Here is a 23,331-nt window from a genome sequence, read left to right on the forward strand (position 1 = left end):
TCAGGGAGATGCAAATCAAAACCACACTGAGATACCACCTAACTCCAGTCAGAATGGCAATTATCAACAACTCAAAAAATAACAGCTGCTGGTGAGGGTGTGGTGAAAAGGGAACACTTCTACACTGTTGGTGGGAGTGTAAACTAGTGCAACCTCTGTGGAAAGCAGTGTGGTGATTCCTAAAAGCTCTAAAAATCGACCTTCCACATGACCCCGCAATCCACCTACTGGGAATATACCCTGAAGACCTCAAATCACTCTATAAAAAAGATACCTGCACAAGTATGTTTATCGCAGCATTGTTCACAGTAGCAAGAACCTGGAAACAACCATGCTGCCCATCAAAAGAGGACTGGATTAAAAAAATGTGGTACATATACACGATGGAATACTACGCAGCCATAAAAAAGAACAAAATCATGAATTTCGCAGCAACCTGGATAGAACTAGGGTCTATAATACTGAGTGACCTCTCACAGCAACAAAGATCCAAGTATCACATGTTCTCACTCATAATGGACCTTGAACATCCAATGTAATACTATAAGAAAATGACTGACAGTACTGGGAAACTATTGGAGGGAGGGGATGGGATTAACAGTCGCTAATATCTGTCTGGGGATGGGGAAACACCTCTTATCAACAGGGTGCCTGAATGAAACGTAATTGTACACCTAACCCTTAACTGTACCCCACAAAATCATAATTAAAAATATTGATTAAAAAAAATAAAAAAAGAAAAACAGGTTTAAAAATACAATAACTCAGGGAATGCTGTGCTCATGAGCCCATCCTGAGGAATCTACAAAGGATTAACTTTATCCATTTTAAAGGGACTTCAAAAACCTCATTAAAAGAACTGAGTTGGGCATTTAAGAGATTTAATTCTAAATCTCACACTAAAACAAAGATAGAGACCTAGGTGAAAGAGCAACACATACCCTTAAGGAAACTGAAACTGGCAACTAATTCCTGATCAAAAGCCCAAGTGCCCATGCCATAAGAGATAAGATAGAAAAGTGGAACCTCATCAAACTGACAAGGTTCTGCAAAGCCAAAGAAACCACTGAGAGAGCAAGGAGACAGCCCACAGACTGGGAAAAAACATTTGCCAACTGTATATCTGACAAAAGCCTAATATCTAGGACCTACAAGGAACTCAAACATGCTGAAAAGAAAAAAACAAACAGTACCATTACAAAGTGGGCAAAAGATAGGAATAGATACTTAAAAGAAGACACATGAGCAGTCAACAGATACATGAAAAAATGCTCAACCTCACTAGTCATTAAAGAAATGCAAATTAAAGTCACACTGAGATACCACTTAACTCCAGTCAGGAAGGTCATCATCAATAACTCAAAAAACAACAGATGCTAGAGAAGATGCAGCGAAAAGGGCACACTTCTACACTGTTGGTGGGAGTGTAAACTAGTATAATCTCTGTGGAAAACAGTGTGGCGATTTCTAAAAGATCTAAAAATCAACCTCGCATACGACCCCACATTCCGCCTACTGGGAATATACCCGGAGGAACTCAAATCACTCTATGTTTATTGCCCAAGCATGTTTATTGCAGCATTATTTACAATAGCAAGAACATGAAACCAACCATGCTGCCCATTGAAAGAGGACTGGATTTTTAAAAATGTGGTACATATACACAATGGAATATTACATAAAGAAGAACAAAATTATGAACTTTGCAGCAACTTGGATGGACTTAGAGGCTATAATACTGAGTTATCTATCACAGAAACAACCAAGTATCATATGTTCTCACTAATAAGCAGACTTTGAACTATTGTAATACTATAAGAAAGGGATTGGCAGTAGTGAGAAACTGCCAGGCGGGGTGGGATGGGGGTGCATACCTCATCAACAAGGGTACCTGAATAATAAACATTTGTATACCTAACCCTGAATTGTACCCCACATCTTTAAAATAAAAAGTTTATATAAAAAAGGAAGAACACATAAACACTAACAGTAAAATCAGTGCAACTAAAAATAGAAGGATATGAGTGAGAGAAAGGGGTGAGTAAAGGGGGAAGTAGAGTAAGTTACTAATAGTTGTAGATGTAATAAATGGAAATCAAAAGACATCATTTAAAACTGATAAACCATGAAATAAACCAATAACAAAAGGACAAATACTATATGATTCCCCTTAGATGACATACTTGAGTAGTCAAATTCACAAAGACAGAAAGTAGAATAATGGGTGTCAAAGACTAGGAGGAGAGGAGAATGAGGACTTATTGTTTAATAAGTAGAGAATTTCAGTTTTGCACAATGAAAAGAGTTCTGGAGATGGATGGTGGTGATGGTTGCACAACAGTATGAATGTACTTAATGTCACTGAACTGTACACTTAAAATGGTTAAGATGGTAAATGTTATCTTATATGCATTTTACCACAATAACAAAATACAGGCAAATACTATGGTAGCAATAGAACAAAAATATAAACCTTTTAAACATCAAAAGATACTGTATTTTAAAAGGACAAAAAAGACATACCACATAGAGAAAGAAACAGTATACTGGGTTGAATAATGTCCCCTCAAAATTTATGACCACTTAGAAACTGTGAATGTGGGCCAGACACAGTGGCTCACACCTATAATCCCAGCACTTTGGGAGGCCAAGGTGAGAGGATTGCCTGAGTCCGTGGGTTCAAGACCAGCCTGGACAACTTGGTGAGACGTCATCTCTACAAAAAATCAAAAAATTAGCTGGGCATGGTGGCACGTGCCTATAGTTTCAGCTACTTGGAAGGCTGAGGCAGAAGAATCGCCTGAGCCCAGCAGGTCGAGGCTGAGGTGGCCGTGACCATGCCATTGCACTCCAGCCTGGGTGACAGAATGAGATTCCAACTAAAACAAAAACAAAAAACAGTGAATGTGGCCTTTTAAAATACAGTCTTTACAGAAGTACAGTCATGTATTGCTTAATAATGGAGATACATTCTGAGAAATGTGTGGTTAGGCAATTTTGTCATTGTGTGAACATCACAGAGTATATTTACACAAACCTAGATAATACAACCTACTACACACCTAGGCTATATAGGATAGCCTACTGTTCCCAGGCTATAAACCTGTACAGCGTGTTGCTATATTGAATACTGTAGGCAATTACAATACAATGGTAAGTATTTGTGTATCTGAATATATCTAAACATAGAAAAGGTACAGCAAAGATACAGTATTATAATCTTATGGGACCACCTTGTATATTCAGCCCATCATCAACCGAAATGTTAAGTGACACATGACTGTAATCAAATTAAGATGAAGTCATAAAGGATTAGGGTGGGCCTTAATTCAATGACTGGTAAACTAATAAGAAGAAATTTGAAACCAGATATGTATAGGGAAACTGACCATGTGAAGACAGAGGCAGAAATTAGAGTGATTCAATTGCAATCTGAGGAATGCCAAGGATTGCCAGCAAACACCAGAAGTTAGGAACAGGAAGGAAGGACTTTTTTTTTTTAATTGGAGTCTTTGTCGCCCAGGCTGGCATACTCACGGCCACTCTAGCATCAACCTGCTTGGCTCCGGCGATCCTTCCGCCTCAGCCTTCCAAGGATCCAGAACTACAGGCACGCGGTACCACGCCCAGCTAATTTTTTAATCTATTGTAGAGACGAGGTCTTGCCAAGTTGCCCGGGCTAATCTCAAACACGCAGGCTCAGGCAATCCACTCGCCTGGGCCTCCCAAAGTGCTGGGACTACAGGTTGAGACAACGAGCCTGGACAGGAAGGATTCTTAACTAGAGCCTTCAAGGCAGAATATGGCCCTGCCGACACCTTGATTTTGTATTTCTAGCCTCCAGAACTGTAACAGAATAAATTCTGTTCTAAGCCACCCAGTTTGTAGTTATTTGTTATGGCAACCTTAGGAAATAAATACACAATAATTGTACCATAATATACACGGCAATTATAATATTATAGCAAGTGACCAAACATAACAATCATTTCAATAAATGAGAATGAGAATGATTTGCTTGTTGAAATAAAAAATTTAAAAGTGGGCTCAACATTGTACTGAAAGTCTTAGCTAATACAATAAGACAAGGAAATAAAAGGTATACAGATTGGGAAGGAAGAAATAAAACTGTCTTTGTTCATAGATGACATAGTTGTGGGAAATCTCAAAGAATCAACAGAAACGTTTGGAAAGTAATACGCAATTATTACAAGGTTGTAGGATACAAGGTTAACATATAAAAGTCAATTCCTTTCTTATAAACTATATAATATAAATAATCGAAGTCGGGCTCGGTGGCTCAGCCTGTAATCCCACACTTTGGGAGACTGAGGTGAGTGGATTGCCTGAGCCCGCGGGTTCGAGACCCGCCTGGGCAATTTGGTGAGACCTCATCTCTACAATAAATCAAAAATCAGCTGGGCGTGGTAGCACGTGCCTGTAATTCCGGCTACTAGGAAGACTGAGGCAGAAGGATCGCCGGAGCCCAGCAGGTCAAGGCTGCGGTGGCCAGGAGCGGCCACTGCACTCAAGTCTGGGCGACACAGTGAGACGCCAACTCAAAAAAAAAAAAATACACACACACACACACACACACACACACACACACACACAATTGGAATTTGAATTAAAAACACAATACCATTTTCATGAGCTCTGAAAATGTAATAGGTTTAAATGTAACAAAATATTCACAAGGCCTATATGAAGAAAACTATAAAACTCTGATGAAATAAAAGATTTAGATAAATGGTAGATCTAGATACAGATCTTAAAGCTTTCACAAAAAGTAACTCAAAATGGATCACAGACCTAAGTGTAAAATGCAAATGTGTGTGTGTGTGTTTGTGTGTGTGTGTGTGTGTGTGTGTGTGTGTGTGTAAGAAGTCTCAATATTGTCAAAATATCAGTTTTTCCCAACATGATCTATAGATTCAATGCAATTACAATCAAAATGCCAACAAGTTATTTTGTGGATATTAGTTAAATGATTCTGAAGTTTATATATAATGGGAAAAGATTAAGAATAGCCAACATAACTTCATAGGAAAACACCATTGGAGGATTGACAATATTTAACTCCAAGATTACTCTAAAACTACCATAATCAAAATAGTGTAGTATTGGTGAAAAAAACAGACAAATATACCAAGGGAACACAATAACAAATACAGAAATAGCCCCATACAAATACAGTCAACTGATTTTTGGCAAAGGAGCAACGGCAACTCAATGGAGAAAGCATAGTCTTTTTGACAAATGGTTGGAACAAATAGATAACCGGGGGTGGGGGACGGGGGACTAGACACAGATCTTATAGCTTTCACAAAAAGTAACTCAAAATGGATCAGAGACCTAAATATAAGATGCAAAACTATAAAACACCTAGAAGATATTATAGAAGAAAATCTGAGTGACCTTGGGTTTTGTGGTGACTTTTTAGATAAAACACCAAAGCATGATTCATGAGAGAAAAAAACTGATAAGATGAACTTTGTTAAAATTATAAAACTTCTGATCTCTGAAAGATACTGTTAAGAGAATAAAAAGACAAGCCCAGATTGGGAGAAGAATCTTTGCAAAGGACACTAAATAAAGGACTGGCACCCAAAATATGCAAAGAATTCTTGAAACTTAACAATAAGGATACAATGACACAATTAAAATGGGCAGAGAATCCTAATAGACACTGCTTCAAAAAAAAAAAAAATACAGATGGCACATAAGCATATGAAAAGATGCTCAATATCATTTGTCATCAGGGAAATGCAAATCAAAACAGCAATGAGATACTACTACACACTCACTAGAATGGTTACAATCCAAAACACTGTCAATACCAAATGCTGCCAAGTATGTGAAGGGCCATGATGCAGCACTCTCATTGCTGGTGAGGATGCAAAATGTTATAGCCATTTTGTAATACAATTTGGCAGTTCCTTACAAAACTAAACATACCCTTACTATAAGATCCAGTAATTGTGCCTTTGACATTTACCCAAATGAGTTGAAAACTTGTTTTCCCCCAAACCTGCACATGAATGTTTATAGAAGCTTTATTCATAATTGTCAAGGCTTGAAAATCACCAACACTCTTCTATACATGACAAAAACTGTGGTACATTGAAGCAATAAAACATTATTTAGCAATTAAAATAAATGAGCTATCAAGCCACGAAAATATATGGAGAAACTTCAAATGCATATTGCTAAGTGAAATAAGCCAGAGAAGGCTACAAACCATATGATTTCAACCATATGACATTATGGAAATGGCAAAACCACATAGACAGTAAAAAAAAAAAAAATCAGTGGTTAGTAGGGGTTCCAAGGGAGGAAAGGGGGAATAAATAGGTGGAGCACAGGGGATATTTTAGGTCAGTGAACCTGTTCTGTATATTACAGTAATGGTGGATACGCATCATTACACATTTGTCAAAATTCATAGAGTGTGCAACTCAAAGAGTGAACTTTATGAACTTTACTTAATCACAATGTGACAATATTGGCTCATCAATGACAACAAATGTACTATCCTAATGCAAGACATTAATGGGAAATTGTGTGGAGGTAGGGTGAGAGGAAATATGAGAACTCTCTATACTTTCTGCTCAATTTTTCTGTTAACCTAAAACTTCTTTAAAAATAAAGTATATTAATGTTAAGAAGGTACAAAATCTCCTTAATTAAAATGGTATGACATTCGTAGAGAGACCAGTGGAATAGAAAAGAACATCCAGAAATAGGTACAAGTACATATGTCAGCTTAGAACATGATAAAGGTGGTTATCTCAGATCACTGGAAAAGATGAACTGCTTATTAATGACAATGGGTCATTGGATAACCTTTTGGAAAAAAACTAGATTAATACTTCACAACACACATAGGAATAAACTCTAAATAGATCAGAGATCTAAATGCAAAAAAAGAATTTCTCTTCAACCTGAGAATAGGGCAGCAGTTCTCAGCCAAGAACAATTTTGATCCCAGGGGACATTCAGCAATGTCTGGAGACTGTTTTTGACTGCTACAGCTGTCAGAGTTCTACTGACATTGAGTGGGTAAATGTCAGGGGTCCAGCTAAACATTCTAAAATGCCCAAGTCCCAACAACAAAGATTTATCCAATCCAAAAGGCCATTAGTGCCAAGGGTTGAGAAACCCTGGAATAGAGAAAGACTTAGTGATTACTAAAAATCCAGATACAATAAAAGACTGATAAATTTGACTAGATAAACAATTTTGAAACTATTTAGCTTTTGAATTTTTGAATAAATTTAACATTTATTATTTTCCCTAATACTTTGCATTGTGTTTTTCATCATAATTATATAATATAAAAAAGTTAAGAAAAAGAATAGAATCTTTTCCACCAAGTTCTATGTAGGCCCCAATCTACTTCTGTTTACTCCGATGAGCCATATAAATATTAATATTTTTCTGTGTGGGCCATGATGCAGAAAGATTTGACAGCTACTGCTATTTATAATGCCCAATTTGTGTCTCGTTTCTAACCTGCCTCTCTGAGTGTCCTCCTTATAACATCTATGTGCGTGTGTATATATATGTATGCATGAATGTGCATATGTTGATGTGCCTTGCAAATTTCCTGAAGATATTTGATGTAGCAACTATAATTTATGTTTAACATTTACTAAGTGCCAGGCACTATCCTAAATGTTTTATATATATTAATTGTCATAATCACAACAAATCTATAGGTTAGGTTATTTTTTTATCCCCATTTTATGGGGAAAGTAGTAAGAAACTTGCCCTAGTCATGCTGCTAGTAAGTGGCAGAAGAAGAAATAACTGCTTAATAAGTATTCTCTGTTATGGCATTCATGAATAGTAATGTTGAATTGTTTACAAAGCTTAATCTATTTTAATTTTTGTGTTTATGTTTTGCTAAAACTACTTTTGAATCAAACTTTTTTTGAATGCATGTCCATGTTTACTCTGTTCCTCTCGTCATTCTTATGCTGCATGAGTGTTTTTAGCTGGCCATTATTACTGTAATCACTGTTAAAAAGCTATATTCCACATATGCTTTGAAATCATAAATGTCCACTTATGTTATTTTGTATTCATAAAAATTGTATAATATGTAGAAAAGTTCTGGTAAGACTACCACTTCTATGGGTATAGCAAATTCTTCTAAAAGATTCACGTTATATTTAATGTGAGCTGTGTCCATATAAGAACTCCACTAAGAGCAGATTTTCTTTCTCTTTTTACATTGAGGCTTATCCTCCTAGATAGACACAGCAAAATCATGACAGCATATGAACATGGGCAACCCAAACCAACGAATACCTGTGTACTGATGCAGCACTTGGCTTAACTCCTGAAAACGGTGGCCCTTAGGACTGAATTTGAAAATTATGTCATTGTGAACCAATAAGCTGTGCAAGGGGTAAAATGCGATTCTGCCGAGTTCAAGCATGGCCTTGACATAAGGATCGTGGGTGCTGGAAGAGAAAGTTGGGATAATGTAAATCAATGTCAATAATAAATGACTTAGATAATGTTGAACATAAAAATTTTTTTTTGTTTTCCTGTCACTGACCTGTTTATCTGGCAGTTGGTCTCCTGGTTGAAAGCACATTTCATGATTATGTCCAGGGCCATCAAGTTGATGTGCTCATAAACCTCCACGGGTGTGTCCTGAGTCCTGCAAATCTTCTCCCACTTATCCTGGCACAGGAGATCAAGATCAGCATCATCATAATAAGACAGATAAACACTGATACAAGACACATACCCACCAGGGGAGTTCTCTGGGGCTTGCTCCATCTTCAATCACCAACTTTGCCAGATACCCGCCACTGCTCTCAACCACCATAACCACACTCAAAATAAACTTGGAATATTTAATATTCAGAGCAGGGGACAGAGAGAAGGTATAGGGAGGAGTTGCTGCAGGGGGCTGCTCCCAGACAAATACAGCCTGGCTTGACGTCTCTCTCACAAAAGGAGACCTACTTGCACTGCCTGAAATGCTTTACCTGACTTTTAAAAACTGCCACAAAGCCCCCAGCTGAAAATGCATTTGTCATTACAAGCATTCTTTACATAAAAATACAAATACATTGAAATGTGTAAGTTCAGGTCGACCCACAGGAGCTAAGCTATGTGCTGTAGGCTTGGAGACCACACACAAAAGGCAAAGGGAGTTTTAAAAATGTTTACCCAAGCGTCAATTGTTTAGTCAGAAAGGTTTCATCTGAACTATGTAAGTTTTACTAAGTAGAAACAATGAGTTTAGAAGAAACGAGAGCAAGGAGAAACTTCCAAATATGAGGCGGTCTGGAAGATTCAGTCGAGGGAAGACATGTGAGAGGAATTCCAGGGAAATGTGAGGCTGAGAAATGAGGAGAGCAGAAATCACTCCTAGAACTGGTGAGAAAACTCAAATACAATCACTGGTGGATTTGAAATTGTGCTGAAGCTGAATGGCACTGGAATTGGAAGAAGATGCTCTCCTCCCTGTCTAGCTTGTGGTTCTAGGTGTCTTTAGATCTCTACCTCTAGAATTCACATCCATGTTTTTACCACAATCCTGGCAGACACCAGGTTCAGTCTACTTCTGCAAGCTTTGCTGAGAACCCAACCAATGAGCTGCTAACAGTGGTTCCTCTGGGAACTTTGTGGTTGTGGTATTTGAAAGGCTTATGATAAAACTGTGTTAATGAATTACTTGATTTAAAAATCAAAACCATTGTACAACTAGAGTTTTGGAATACAGCTTGTTTATAAATCAGAGACTGCCCACAGGCATGTTCCTCTACAATGTCCCCTTGCCCCGTTGGAAGGTACAGGTCAGCACCTAATGATCCTCTGCTACCAACAAAGAGGAAACTTCTATCTTCAACTTTAATACAGCATTGTCAACCTTTACTCAGTCCTTTATGGCTATCAGGTAAGTCCATGTCAACTTCTAAACTTACGTTCATACTGATTCATTCTGCCTCAAATTCACTCATCCATATTCTCTACGTATTCAAGACCAGTTTATATTTCATGGTAAGTTCAAGTCTCCTCTGAATTTGAAGCTGCTATAGCTGCTCCTGCCTTCCTTTCCTGTCACCTACAACACCTAAAATATCTAAATCTCACCACTTAGTATTTGGTTTACTGCCATGGGATCTCAAACTATATCTAAGAAAAAAGACCAGATTTTTTTTCAAGTCACCCAATGACATAACAAAGGTTTATACAACTATTGCTCAAAGGGTACATTGGTTAATTTCTAGAAATCATTGGCTTTTAATTTGCACTACCCACTAAACATATGCCCAATACAGTTCCTGTTAGATGCATTTTGCAACATACCACAGCACTTTCTCCCTTCACTTACCAGCATTGTGTTCACAGAATGGGCCATCAACTCAACATATGTTTTCAGGGTGTTAAAATGGAATCCAGGAGTTAGTAGTTGACGGTGCTGGAACCATTTGGGCCCTTCTAGATTCACCAGTCCTTTTCCTTAAGAAATAGAAGGCACAAAACCTCAGGCCATGTCATTAGATGTGATGAAGATGAGAAACACAGACAGCATGGAGCGGCTGTAACCCACAGGCAGTTATGAAACCATGGAAGATCAAAGTGGTGTTTGTATATGAAGATGGAGGCTTGTTTTGATGCTTACACCTGGGATGGATATATTTAACATTGTGAGAAAGTATTTCAAAGCCTGATAAATTTCAAAGCCTGGTGAAAAAGCTGATCCTGAAATCACCAATTTCTATCTATGTAGTAATTAAGTGACAACCTTCCTGAGGCTTGGTGTTCTCAACAATGAAATATGATGATAAATACCTACTTCATTATGCAGCTGTGCAGATTAAATGGAGGTGCATATGTAAAGTAACCAGCTTACTCTCTAGCTGATAGTAGAAACACAACAAATGAATTCATCTCCTCTCCACTCCAAAGTAATGCATAAACTATACTGTGAACACAAATTCATAAGGAACTACAGAAGACTGTCCACTTTGTCCCTAGATATCCGCTCCCTGATACCTGCTCTGTGAATGACCCAAAGTGAAAATACTTGTCAAGGCTAATGCTTTACAATGTTCTATTGCCAGAGTGGTCATTAAGGATTTGAATTTTAAAGTACTTTAATGTTTGTTAATACATAATTGATACTCTTCATTGAATGCATGATCTGGCACTGGTACATTGCTGGCCCTTACATTAAGTACTGAAAATATGTGTTTCATTTAATCCTCACAACAACCTAGCAATGTGACTCTCATCTTCATTTTCAAAGACAAGGTGAATAAAGAATATATGAGTCCCCTTAGATGACATTCAACTAGTCAGCATAAGATGAGGCAGGATTCAAATCTAGGTGGTTCTGAATCCAAGCCTATGTTCTTTTATTTAATTCCTTCCTTGTCTAACATAAACGCCAATCACATGACTAAACAGCTTAATTTATATGCTCACAGAACACTCTCAAACTGTGCTTCATAGCAACATTTTACTAGTTTGTATATGGAAATAAAGGAACTCCAAAAAGACATAAAAACATAGAAGAAAGAGGGGGAAAAGGGTGGTGAGACTGCAGTTTTAAAGAGAGGGAGAGGACAGATTCATGCATCAGCTGCCTTGAGAATGGGACTTTGGGGAAAGAGGTGGATAAGGAGGCTTTCTAGAAAGTCATGGTGTTTTTACCTCAGAGCTCTCCTTTGACCTCTTTCCTAGATAACTTTCATTATAGATCTTCTTTATTCTTAAAAAAAATAGATTTAGATGTATAAGTGCAGTTCTGTTCCATGAATATATTGCAGAATGATGAAGTCTGGGCTTTTAATGTGCCCATCACTTGATAGAGTCCATTGTATCCAATCGGTAGTACTTCATCCTCACCCCCTTCCCGTCCTTTCACCTTTGAAGGTCTTCAATGTCTATTACTCCACTTAATGGGTATGTCCATGTGTACCTCTTGGTTAGCTCCCACTTACAAAGGAGAGCGTGTGATTTTTTTTTGGAGTTGGAGTCTCACTCTGTCACCCAGACTGGAGGGCAGTGGCTGCTCCTGGCCACCGCAGCCTCGCCTGCCGGGCTCCAGCGATCCTTCCGCCTCAGCCTTCCAAGTAGCCAGAATTACAGGCATGTGCTACCACGCCCGGCTGATTTTTTGATTTATGTAGAGATGAGGTCTCGATGCCCAGGCGGGTCTCAAACCCGCAGGCTCAGGCAATCTACTCACCTCAGCCTCCCAAAGGCATGGGATTACAGGCTGAGCCACCGAGCCCGGCTTGAGTGTGTGATTTTTGACTTTCTGTTTCTGAGTCATTTCACTTAGGATAATGGTATGATCTCACCTTTCATAACTGAGTAGTATTCCATGGTGAGAGTGTGTGTATGTGTGTGTGCATCACATTCTTAATCCAATCATCCACTGATGGACACTGAGGCTGATTCCACAACTTTGCTACTGTGTATAGTACTGTGACAAGCATACAAGTACAGGTGTGATATAATGATTTCTTTACTTTTGGGTAGATACCCAGTAGTGAGATTGCTGGATTAAATGGTAATTCTATTTTAGTTGAGAAATCTCCATACTGTTTTCCATAAAGGTTGTACTAATTTACATTCTCACCAATGGTGTATAAGCATTTCCTTTTCTCTGCATCCTCACCACCATCTGTTTTTTTTCCCCACAGTCCCAGGTTCAGTTTTATTAGCTAACATAAGTCCAATCTCTGGGACATTAAAATTAATTGTTCCAAAGTTCAATTGGAAACACAATTTACAAATATTTAGTATCTTCTGAAAAGCATTTCCAAGCGAAGAATGGGAAAAACAAGTACATAAATATGTAATCAAATATCAGTTGGCTTCAAATCCCATCAGTCCACATTCAGTGACATCAATCTTTTCGGGTTCTTCAAAATCTTCTGTTAAATCTACAAAGTTGTTTTCTATGATGGAGGTAGGAATGGAAATCCCCATTGCTTTTCAAACTCTGTGCATGCTTACAATATCACTTGGAGTTACTTGCTATGCAAGTTCTTTAAGATCATTGGTCACTTGTTCAGTGAGATGCATTTCTTTGTACAAAGGACCCAAGAGACAGATCATATTGGGAGGGAGTCTGTGGTTTAGATGTTCATCCTGGGCTTCCTGGAGCTCCCTGAACAATTTGATGGTCTCATCAAGTTTCTTCTGGGACATTTCCTCTTCTTCAGAGTCAAAAACTTCAGCTGGAGTGCCAAAGTATGTTTCTGGTTTCAGTGCTGTGAGCCTGCCCTGGGTATTAGAGTCCAAATGCCCTGCTGCTCTATTTCTATTATCTCCTTTTATTTTTCTGTATCAAGTGTCCTAGTATGGCCTTCATCTGCAGGTGATGACATCTCCAACTCTTGTAAAGTCCTAGCATGACCTCCTTTAATTAAAATATCCAGTAAATCATCTGTCATAACATATGGATAATTTTGGCATGTGGCCCAAAACTCATGGATGCTGAAATTGCTTGGGAGATCAGTCTTCCCCATAGGTTGAATAGATTAAATAGGAATCATCCTTGCCGATATATGCAAATGTGGAGTCATAACATGGTGCATAAGAACTGTAGGGTCCATAATCCAAGCATAACACTATAGTTACTTTGTTCCTTATATCCTCTTTGAACACTTGTAAAGTATTCACTCCAAACTGAAGTCTTCCAGTAGTCATTCCCAGTTTCACAGGGCAGTAGCCTGGCTCTCCTACAATGGGATCCACAGAATGGAGAAGTCCCAATGATATTGTTCCATCGAGTTTTCTTCTTTCAAAATCTCACTGACTAGTAACAAGCCGCCTGGTCAACTTTCCCCCAGATTCTTTAACGATGTGGTCAATCAGTTCCTGCCCTCTTTCTATTTAATAAATGATTGCTTTTAAGCTTATCTTCAAGCATATCTTTGTCTTCCTTTTTATTTTCCTTGCTGGAACTTTTGAAGGCTTGTGCTTCTGCATCTCCTGAGTCTCCCCTCTCTCTTGGCTAGCTGCCACCGCCCCCCCCCCCCCCCCCACTATGCAAAGTGTCTGTTCTATCTGCTTTTGAGTATTTTGCAAGTCTGCCATGAAGTCTATGCTCTGATTCGGGATCTGAACTCTTTCCAGACTAAGAGTTTTCATCCCTGAGTGCAATAGCTTCTTGGCAGCTTTATAATAAATGGTCTCTGGTTTGTTGTAAACTATGGTATGGGTACACATTAGTTTGAAGTTATCCTTTAGTTCTTTTATGAACTGGTAGTCATTGTTCTTGATCTTGTCTTTCATGGTAAAGCCACTGGGTGTTTCAGGTCTTTTTTTTGTATATGGTGAAAGACAGGGGCCCAGTTTCATTTTTCCACATATGGCTCTCCAATATATTTTTGTTGACTTTGTCATAGATTAGTTGGTTGTAGGTACGTGGCTTTATTTCTGGATTCTCTATTCTGTTTTATTGATCTTTGTGTCTGTTTTTATATGGGTGTTTAATGATCATGGAGTAGCTGAGAGCAATGCAATTAGTCACAGGAAGTGAAAAAAAGCACTTGGGTCATTTCTCCGCAATTGCCTTGTCAGATGATTCAAAGTTTTTTGAAGGAGCTACTGTTCTACTTCTTGTTTGTCTAAAGAGCTTGTGAGAGGCTTCTCAGGAGGCAAGTCCTGAGAAGGGATGTGACATTGGAGGTCTTTTTCTGCCTCATTCTCGATCTCGCTTCTTTTTATCCTCCTTTACTCTTCTCGGTTTTCTCCCCTTTCCTTCCCCCGGATCCTGCTTCTTCTCTCCTTTCTCTTCTTCTGCTTTATATATTTTTTTTTGAGTTGAAGTCTCACTCTGTCACCCAGGCTGGAGTACAGTGGCACGCTCCTGGCCACCGCAGCCTCGACCTGCTGGGCTCCGGCCTTCCTTCCGTCTCAGTCTTTCAAGTAGCTGGAACTACAGGCGCGCACTACCATGCCTGGCTAATTTTTTGAATTATTGTAGAGATGAGGTCTCTACAATAAACAAGAGCCCAGGCGGGTCTCGAACCCGCAGGCTCAGGCAATCCACTCACTTCAGCCTCTCAAAGCGCGGGATTATAGGCTGAGCTACCGAGCCCGGCTGCTTTCTGTTTTTGTCTTCGAAGAGGCTGGAGTCTTTCCCGAGCTTCCTATTGAGAGCTTAGTGACCTCGTTCTCTTCTACTTTGAGGACTAGCTTCAAAGGCTTCTCTACAAAGTCCTTGTAGAGGTATTTGTCTGACTTGTGGTTCTTATGCCTCTCGCCCATGTCTGACCTCATGGATGCCTGCCTTCTGCACCAGGCCCAGGCCCTGCTGTGCCGCTTCCGGTCCGGGCCAGGTGAGCAGAGGCCGGAAGGTGGGTCAGGGAGACCTGACCCCACCATGAGGCAAGGGGGCAGCGAGCACCAGGTAGCCTGAGGCTCCTCCAGAGAAGACACCAGGTTGGAGCCAGAGAGCAGAGGCAGCCAGCAGCAGTTTTGGTTTTTTTTGACTTTTAAATACTGGTTTAAGTTTGCATGTCTTTTATGATTAGTGACAGTTGAGCATTTTTTCATATGCTGGCCACTTGCCTGTCTTCTTTTGAAAACTATCTGTTCATGTCCTTTGCCCACTCTTTACTGAGGTTATTTTTTCTTCTTAAATTGTAGATTCAGGATATTAGCCCTTTCTTGGATACATTATGCAAATATTTTCACCCATTCTGTGGGTTGTCTGTTAATGATTTCTTTTGCTGTGCATTAGTCATAAATTCTTTGCCTGGACCAATGTCCAGAAGAGTTTTTCCTATGTTCTCTTCTAGGATTTATATAGTTTCAGGTCTTTTTTTTGTATATGGTGAAAGACAGGGGTCCAGTTTCATTTTTCCACATATGGCTCTCCAATATATTTTTGTTGACTTTGTCATAGATTAGTTGGTTGTAGGTACGTGGCTTTATTTCTGGATTCTCTATTCTGTTTTATTGATCTTTGTGTCTGTTTTTATACTAGTATACACCAATAATAAGCAAGCCAAGAAACAAATCAAGAACTCAATTCCATTTACAATAGCTACAAAAAAAATTACCTACGAATACATTTAACCAAGGAGATTAAAATCTTGTACAAAGAGAGCTACAAAACACTGATGAAAGAAATCACAGGGATGCAATCAAATGGAAAAAAATCCCATCTTATGGACTGGAACAGTAAATATTGTTAAAATGATCATACTGCCCAAAGCAATCTGCAAATTGAATGCAATTCATATCAAATTATCAATGTCATCTTTAAAATAAAAAATTATCACCATTCTTCACAGAATTATGAAAAAAATTACAAAATTCATACAGAACTAAAAAGGATCCCAAATAGCAAATGCCAGGAAAAAGAATAAAGTTGGAGGTATCACATTACCTGACTTCAAATTACACTACAAAACTATCGTAACCAATGTGGCATGGTACTGATATCTTACTCTTAATACCTTTGAATTCAGATTTGAATTTCTTTGAGATGCTCTACTATGGAAAGAGGACTCTGAATGAGACTGGATTATATCTCTCATTTGCACATACATACCAAGACATGGAATTCTGAACTTGCACAGGTACTGGGACTTGAGATCTACAGAGGCAAGCAGAGGAAACAAAAGACAGCATTAGAGAGAGCATTGATTATCAGTTAAAGTTGGTGAAGGTTTTCTTCATTTGCCTGCACCAACTATAAGTAGTGACCAAAAGGGAGCCCAAAGTTCACTCCCTGCAGCCTTTAGAAAGACTGCAGAAACCAAAAATCTTGGTTGAGGTTTAGAAAACAGCAAGTCCCATGAAACAGACAGGTACACAAGCCAAGATTCTTCCTTTGTTTACAGTTCCTCTATCTGAAACAGATATTGCTGGGGGATTGTAAACTTACCAGAACAAGAGTTGGAACAACATATATCCTTTTTGGAAAACAGATTAACTATCAGAGGAGGGTTTGACAGACACCAGGTAATGAGGTATCAATACCTCTTGTTCTTGTGATCCCTAATGTGGAGGTGTTCTACAGCTTGTGTCCTTAAGAGGTAAACATGAGACAAATCACAACAGGGAACTGGGAACATGGAGATGGTCAGGGAAAGGAGGTTTTCTTTTCTAGGGCTTATTAAAGATGATGAATACAATAACACAGAAAAGAAAATGAGAATATGAGAACTTAGTTTTATAAAGTTAACAGAACAAAAGCAAGGTGTTTTAATGAAATAATCCATAATGAAAGCCTTAAAAAATGATTGTGTAGGGGAGGTAGATGACTCATGCCCCAAAAGGGAACATAGTTGAGAAATATGCAAAGAGGAAAGCCAACATTCGGATCACAATCAAGTCAAGAGGTTCAATGGTAAATAAATGATCTAGCATTTAGGTTTACATACTGAGCCAACTGAGGTAGAGCTGCTTCTGATTTCTCCCAAAGACTAAGATTCAAGACTGGGGGAAGGGGTACAGTGTGTTGCTGACAATGAAGTCACAAAACCAGGAGAGGCAAAGGAAGCCCCCTGCAAGTCTGGTAATGAGAGTTGGGTTTTTAGATACATTGACCTCAAAGGGTCCATGCAGTTCTGAAAAAGTTAAAGGACTGGGGAGGACATGGGAATTTTCTTCAGTATTGGTAACAAAACTGTCATCTCTCCATACTTGCTCTGGCATCTCTTAACACCCATCTTAGCTTCAGAATTTTGTCTGTGGGTTCTGTGCATTTCACTCCCAGGAAGAATAGGTCCCAGAGATTTTCCTCTTTTCTTACCTGTTCTGCTCAGAAATGTCTTTGCATAGTCTGGGTCATAGATATAGAAAAATGCCTGAAAGGGCCCAATCCAGCAAGGGAAGGCACGAGGGTATTTTTCAACAACCTCATCAAGCTTTTCCATTTTGTCATCCCGAAGAAACTGCCGTGAAAAAAGTAAAGGAAATTAGATAGCCAGTCAGGCTAGACTTGTCCTTTCTTATAGACACAAGCTGAGTTCAGGGCCTGGATAATGCCACCAGGCAAAGGAATCTGACTCTTTTCTGGAAGTGAGTGAACATACTTTCTTTGGGATTTCTAACCTTGGGAGACAATTTTCTAAACAAAGTTAGTGCATTTACCTTCTCAATATAAATATATGCTGTATCCCTAGACCACATCACTGTCGAGTGACATATACTGTGAACTGTTGTTCCAACAGAGGGTAAAGTGAGCCGAGTAACACTCTCTGACTCACCTGTCAATATCATACTGACTAGGGGCAGAATCTAGAGGCTAAACATTTCTTTCCTAAGTGGGAAACTAAACATTAGCAAATGAAAAATGATCTACCATCCAGCTCACCATTTCTTTTCCCTTTTCTTCTCTCTTATGTCTTATTAGTGAACGCCTCTCTCTAAAAAATTGTCAACTTCATCTGCAAAGAAAATCCAATATTCCCCCCTACAACAATGAAAGACTCATTTACACAGATGTATGAAGCTTCACACAAACTCAAATACAAAACTCTCAGCTTCCAACATCTATAAGTGAAGTATAATCAGAGAAAGACTTTTTGCTTTTATAAGCAGATTACTAATGGCTCACTTAAACTGTTTCTCTAAATCACTGAAAATAAGATTCATTTATATTCACTTATGTAAAGTAAGGGGCAGATGCATGTGTGTGTTTCAGTGTGCCCATCTATACCACCTGAGCACAGTTGTGAAGGTTCCTACCTACAAAGCAACCCTAAGGCTGCCAAATTCTTCCTTTCATGACCAATCACACAACATATGATGTATGATTGTTTGTTCTTATCCTCAGAAGAGATAAAAATTCTGGCTCCAATTCTCCTGTGTTATCAGTTAGCAATTTTAACCCATGAAGTGTTTTCTTGGTAGTTCAGGGCCAGTGATGGGTTGAGCTTCTTGAAATCTAGTTTCTGAAATGCTACAGACTCTTTTTTGCTAACATTGCCATAATCAAGCTAGCAACAAGTGCCATTGCTTATCCAGAGTAACGGTTTCCAACAATGTCAACATTTTTTCATTTATTCATTCACAAACAACAAACAAGTATTTATTGAGTATTACATGGACCAGATGACAGAGACACAGAGAAATATAAGGAAGTCAAAGCTGCTGTCCTCATGAAAATTATAATCTAATATGAGGATTTTTTAAAGGTTTATTTAGATTTTAAAATAGTCATAGACACTCCTAACCACATGAAAGTATTTGGTTACACTTTTTGAAACCCCTGATTTGACAAAAAGGACAGAAAGCTATCATGAACCTTGTAGTATATGTAAGCTAATTTATGTTTCTTCATCTCTGTAGCAGCATCCAAATGCCTTTGAAAATGAGTATTACACATATTTAGGAAATTCTGTTAAGAAAATTTATAGTGCCTCCAAAATAGCAATAGTTAACATTTATCAGTGTCATGAGCTGGGTGCTGCTAAGTGCTTTTCATATTTTATATCATTTAATATTTACATCAGAAACCCTATGAAGTGAAGTGAATACAAATACAATTCCATTTTACAGATGAAGAAATTGAGCCTTAGAAACTAGGTTAAGTAGTCTGTCCATGGGCATATAGCTGGCAACCAGTAGTAAGAATTCAAACTGAGGTTTAACTCTGGAGTCCAAGTGCTTTATTACTTAGTTACACAGATGCTCCCTACATTACATCCAAATACACATACTCCTTCCAACACACACACACACACACACACACACACACACTCAAACACATACACACACACATAAGCACCTGCATATATCCATCCTAAGTGTCATGTGCTGACTGAGATTCATTTAACTACTGAATAAATGTTAAATCACCAGGTCTATTTTATGTAGTCAATAGATCTTTGAATAAGTGAATTTATTTAGCATCTGATATATTTATAATTCAACAAAGGATTTATCAAGCACCTATTATGCAACTATACCAAACATTGGGTTTATAGTGGCAAACAAAGACCCTCCCCTCACAGATTTTATATTTTAGTGAGGGTGGATAATAAAACAAGAAGCAAAAAAGTACACAATATAGTGTCAGAGGGTGATAAGGGCCAAGATAATAAAAACAGGGTGAGAGGATAGAGAGTACTAGAGGTCCTATTTTAGTCTGAGTGTTCAGGACGGGCCTCCCTAAGGAGGTAACATATGTTCAAAGGCCTGAATAAATTGCAGAGAGAACATTCTAACCAAAGAAAAACATGTTCAAAGCTCTGAGGGAAGAATATCTTTGGCATGTTTGAGGAATAGAGAGAAGACCAGTATGGCTAGAATAGAGCAAGAAATATAATTTCTCATCTTGCAGGAAATTTCTTCTACACATACATTTTCCTTCTGGAAACTTATGACTATAATTAAAATCCTACTGTCTTTAGATAGAAGAAATGAATTCTGGTGTTTAATAGCACAGTAGGGTGACTATAGTTAATGATAATTTTTGCATGTTTCAAAATAAGTAGAAGAGATTTGAAATAATATTCTGATTAGATAATTACACATTGTATGCATGTTTCAAAATATAACATGTACCCCATATACATATGAAATGTACATATGAAATGTACTTTCAATTAAGAAAGTTACTGTCTATGTAAAATAGTATCTTCCTTTCCTTGTGAATTGTTGAGTGGGGATTCACCAAAAGGAAGCTGACCTGAGTAAATGGGCAGGGATGGTAATATTAGACAGTTTAATCTGTCAGTCATCTCTAATCTGTGAAATTTTGATAGAAGCTTCTCTAAAACACAAAAAATAATTTAGTGACAGTCAAGAGGGAATATAGACTTTGAAACACTATGAATGCAATAGATAATCTGAAATGATATCAAGATACAATTTATTAAAAAATAAAACACTCAGGAATAAATTTAACAAAAGAAATGAAAAACATACTCTGATAACTGCAAAATATTGTTAAAAAATTAAAGAAGACCTAAATAAATGAAAAGGCATTCCATTTCATGGATCAGAAGACTTAATAATGTTACAATGGCAATAATCCCAAACTGACCTACAGATTCAATGTAATCCCTATCAGAATCCCAGTTGGCTTCTTTGTAGAAATTGACAAAGATTCATATAGAAACTCATATAGAAATTCATATAGAAACTCAAGGATCCTGAATAGCCAAAATAATCTTTAAAAAGAACAAAGCAGGAGGACTTACACATTCTGATTTTAAAGCTTACTACAAAGCAACAATAATTAAGACAGTGTGGCACTGGCATAAAGACAGACATATAGATCAACAAAATAGAATTGAAAATTCAGAAATAGACCTTGACATTTATGGTCAATTGATTTTTGGCAAGGATGCTAAAAAAAAAATCAATGAAAACAAAAGAAGGCATAGTATCTCAGAGACAGGAGATATACATAATACAGGACAGCATCAATGGGAAGTCCTGGAACACCATCTGTATACCAGCCCTAAAGAGTAACCCATCCCAACTGGAACAGAAGTCTGTGGGAAAAATACTTCCAGAAAAGGATATGGACTGATAGATTATTTGGCATGTTTAAATATTTGGAAATATTATTGAGATGTGTTTGACAAATCTATGAAAGCATTTGGAACAAAATAGTAAGAAATTGAAAAACTAAGCAGATGAGAAAAGGAGGAAGTTGACAACATCATGGGGTGAGGGAAGAGCCCTAGGAGAAAAGAAAAAAATAATCAAAGGAGACTGTCTAGATCAGTAGTTAAAAAAAAACCATAATCAAAGTTATACAAATACTAATTTTTCTATTTAGCTAAAAAATACTGTATAACTATATTGGGACAATGGAAGATGAGGTATAAGTAATTACCTGTCACAAAGAAGTTCACAGGTGGATGTTATCTTAGTCCATTTGTGTTGCTATACAGGAATACCTGAGACTGGATAATTCATAAGGAAAAGAGGTTTATTTGGTTCATGCCTCTGAGTTCTCATGGCTGTACAAGGAGCATGGCACAGCATCTGCATTTGGGGAGGACCTCAGACTGCTTCCGCTCATGGGGAAGTGAGTGGGAGGGGCATGTGCAGAGATCACAGGTCAAGAGAAGGAAAGGGTGGGGAGGAGGTGCCAGGCTCTTTTCAGCAACCAGTTCTCAGGAGAACAAAGAGAACTCACTCCTGGGAGTGTGGCACCAAGCCATTCATGAGGGATCTCTTAAGGGCGGGAGTGGATTCAGAGAACAAGAGAGACTAAAAGATAACAGTCTCCTCTACCTTCCACATTCCCACCAATCAGTATTTCTTGAGAGGTTGAGAGGTTGGCTGGGGCTGCTCCTTACTTCATAAGAACCTTAGAAAAAGAGAGATACTTTTACCTGGTTAGAATGGACTAAGGGTGCCAACGATCATGTCCAATTTCACACATTTTCTGTGATTAGTAAGTTCTTTAGAATAACATGCAATACAAGGCAGTACTTACATACAAAAGATTGGTGAAGTAAATAGAGACAGACCTGAGTTACATCTTGCTTCCCTTTTCAATATTCAGGCTCTTTAAACAACCCCCTAAGATTCTTCTCTAGTGACCCTTTCCAGTAGAGCTGCGTGAGAGTTAGAGCAACGAAAAGATGCAGAGAGCCAGCCACAGGCTGGGCTGCAGAGGGCTGTGCAGGACGCAGGGTGGGGAGGAAGGGAAAGCAGCAGCCGCCTCTGCCCGCCGGTCCCCTCTGCAGCACCCTCCCCCACGACCCCCACCTCCCCATCTACCTTCTGGTGCCCGTGGAACCAGTGGGTGGGGGGCGCGGGGAAGGGGCGCAGGTCCCGCAGCAACCGCTGCCTCTGCAGGTAGAGCTTGGCGGCCTGCAGCAGCCCCAGCGCCAGGCAGAACACGAACGCCAGGTACAAGGGCCGCGCCCAGCGCGTCTCGAGCCAGGAGGCGTCCATCGCCTGCGCGGCGCCCAACGCCGGCGGGCTCCGGGCGGGAGGGGGCTTCGCTGGCTCCAGCCGCGGGCGGGCGGAGGACCGCCCAGCCCTCCGCCTCTCCGAGCCCTCCTCGAAGATCCTGCTTCCCGGGAAGGAGGGAGGGCAGTGGGAGGAGCAGCTCAGGCCTGGGGAGAGGGGGCAGTCTAGCGTTCCCGGATATCTTGCCAGCTATCCATCAGCGCACGCCTTCATTGAAGCCCACTGCTTATACCCTCCCGGAGTGTCGTATTTTAAGTGGGACAGTTTTCAGTCATGGAAGATCCGGGTTTAGATTTTGAAATAATACCAAGGCTGAGGTCATTGTTTTTCTTGTCACATATAAATAATAAATTGCTATGCAAAAGCCCTTCCTTTCCACTGCGGAATTCTATAAAAAAGCACAGGAGTGGGAGAGTGAGGGGGAGGTGTGTGATCGGTATA

General features: G+C 39.0%; 1 protein-coding gene and 1 pseudogene across 1 annotated transcript in view; both read right to left on the reverse strand.

Annotated features, from left to right (window-relative positions):
* LOC103249749 (cytochrome P450 4X1) overlaps window positions 1–23,071 on the reverse strand; it is a 45,962-nt gene extending 22,891 nt beyond the window's left edge. The window contains exons 1-6 of the mRNA XM_008048370.2: window positions 22,696–23,071; window positions 17,759–17,900; window positions 16,553–16,597; window positions 10,361–10,488; window positions 8,570–8,697; window positions 8,317–8,471 (exon numbers count right to left, since the gene is read on the reverse strand). Coding sequence (XP_008046561.1) covers window positions 8,317–8,471; window positions 8,570–8,697; window positions 10,361–10,488; window positions 16,553–16,597; window positions 17,759–17,900; window positions 22,696–22,872 — 775 coding nt within the window. The 5' untranslated portion in view covers window positions 22,873–23,071. The remainder of the gene's footprint in view (window positions 1–8,316; window positions 8,472–8,569; window positions 8,698–10,360; window positions 10,489–16,552; window positions 16,598–17,758; window positions 17,901–22,695) is intronic.
* On the reverse strand, window positions 12,850–15,261 carry LOC103249752 (annotated as a pseudogene).
* Window positions 23,072–23,331: the final 260 nt, after the last annotated feature.

Source organism: Carlito syrichta, unplaced genomic scaffold (genome assembly GCF_000164805.1).
Source record: "Carlito syrichta isolate Samal-C Ts95f unplaced genomic scaffold, Tarsius_syrichta-2.0.1 Scaffold123377, whole genome shotgun sequence".
NCBI classification, from domain to species: domain Eukaryota; kingdom Metazoa; phylum Chordata; class Mammalia; order Primates; family Tarsiidae; genus Carlito; species Carlito syrichta.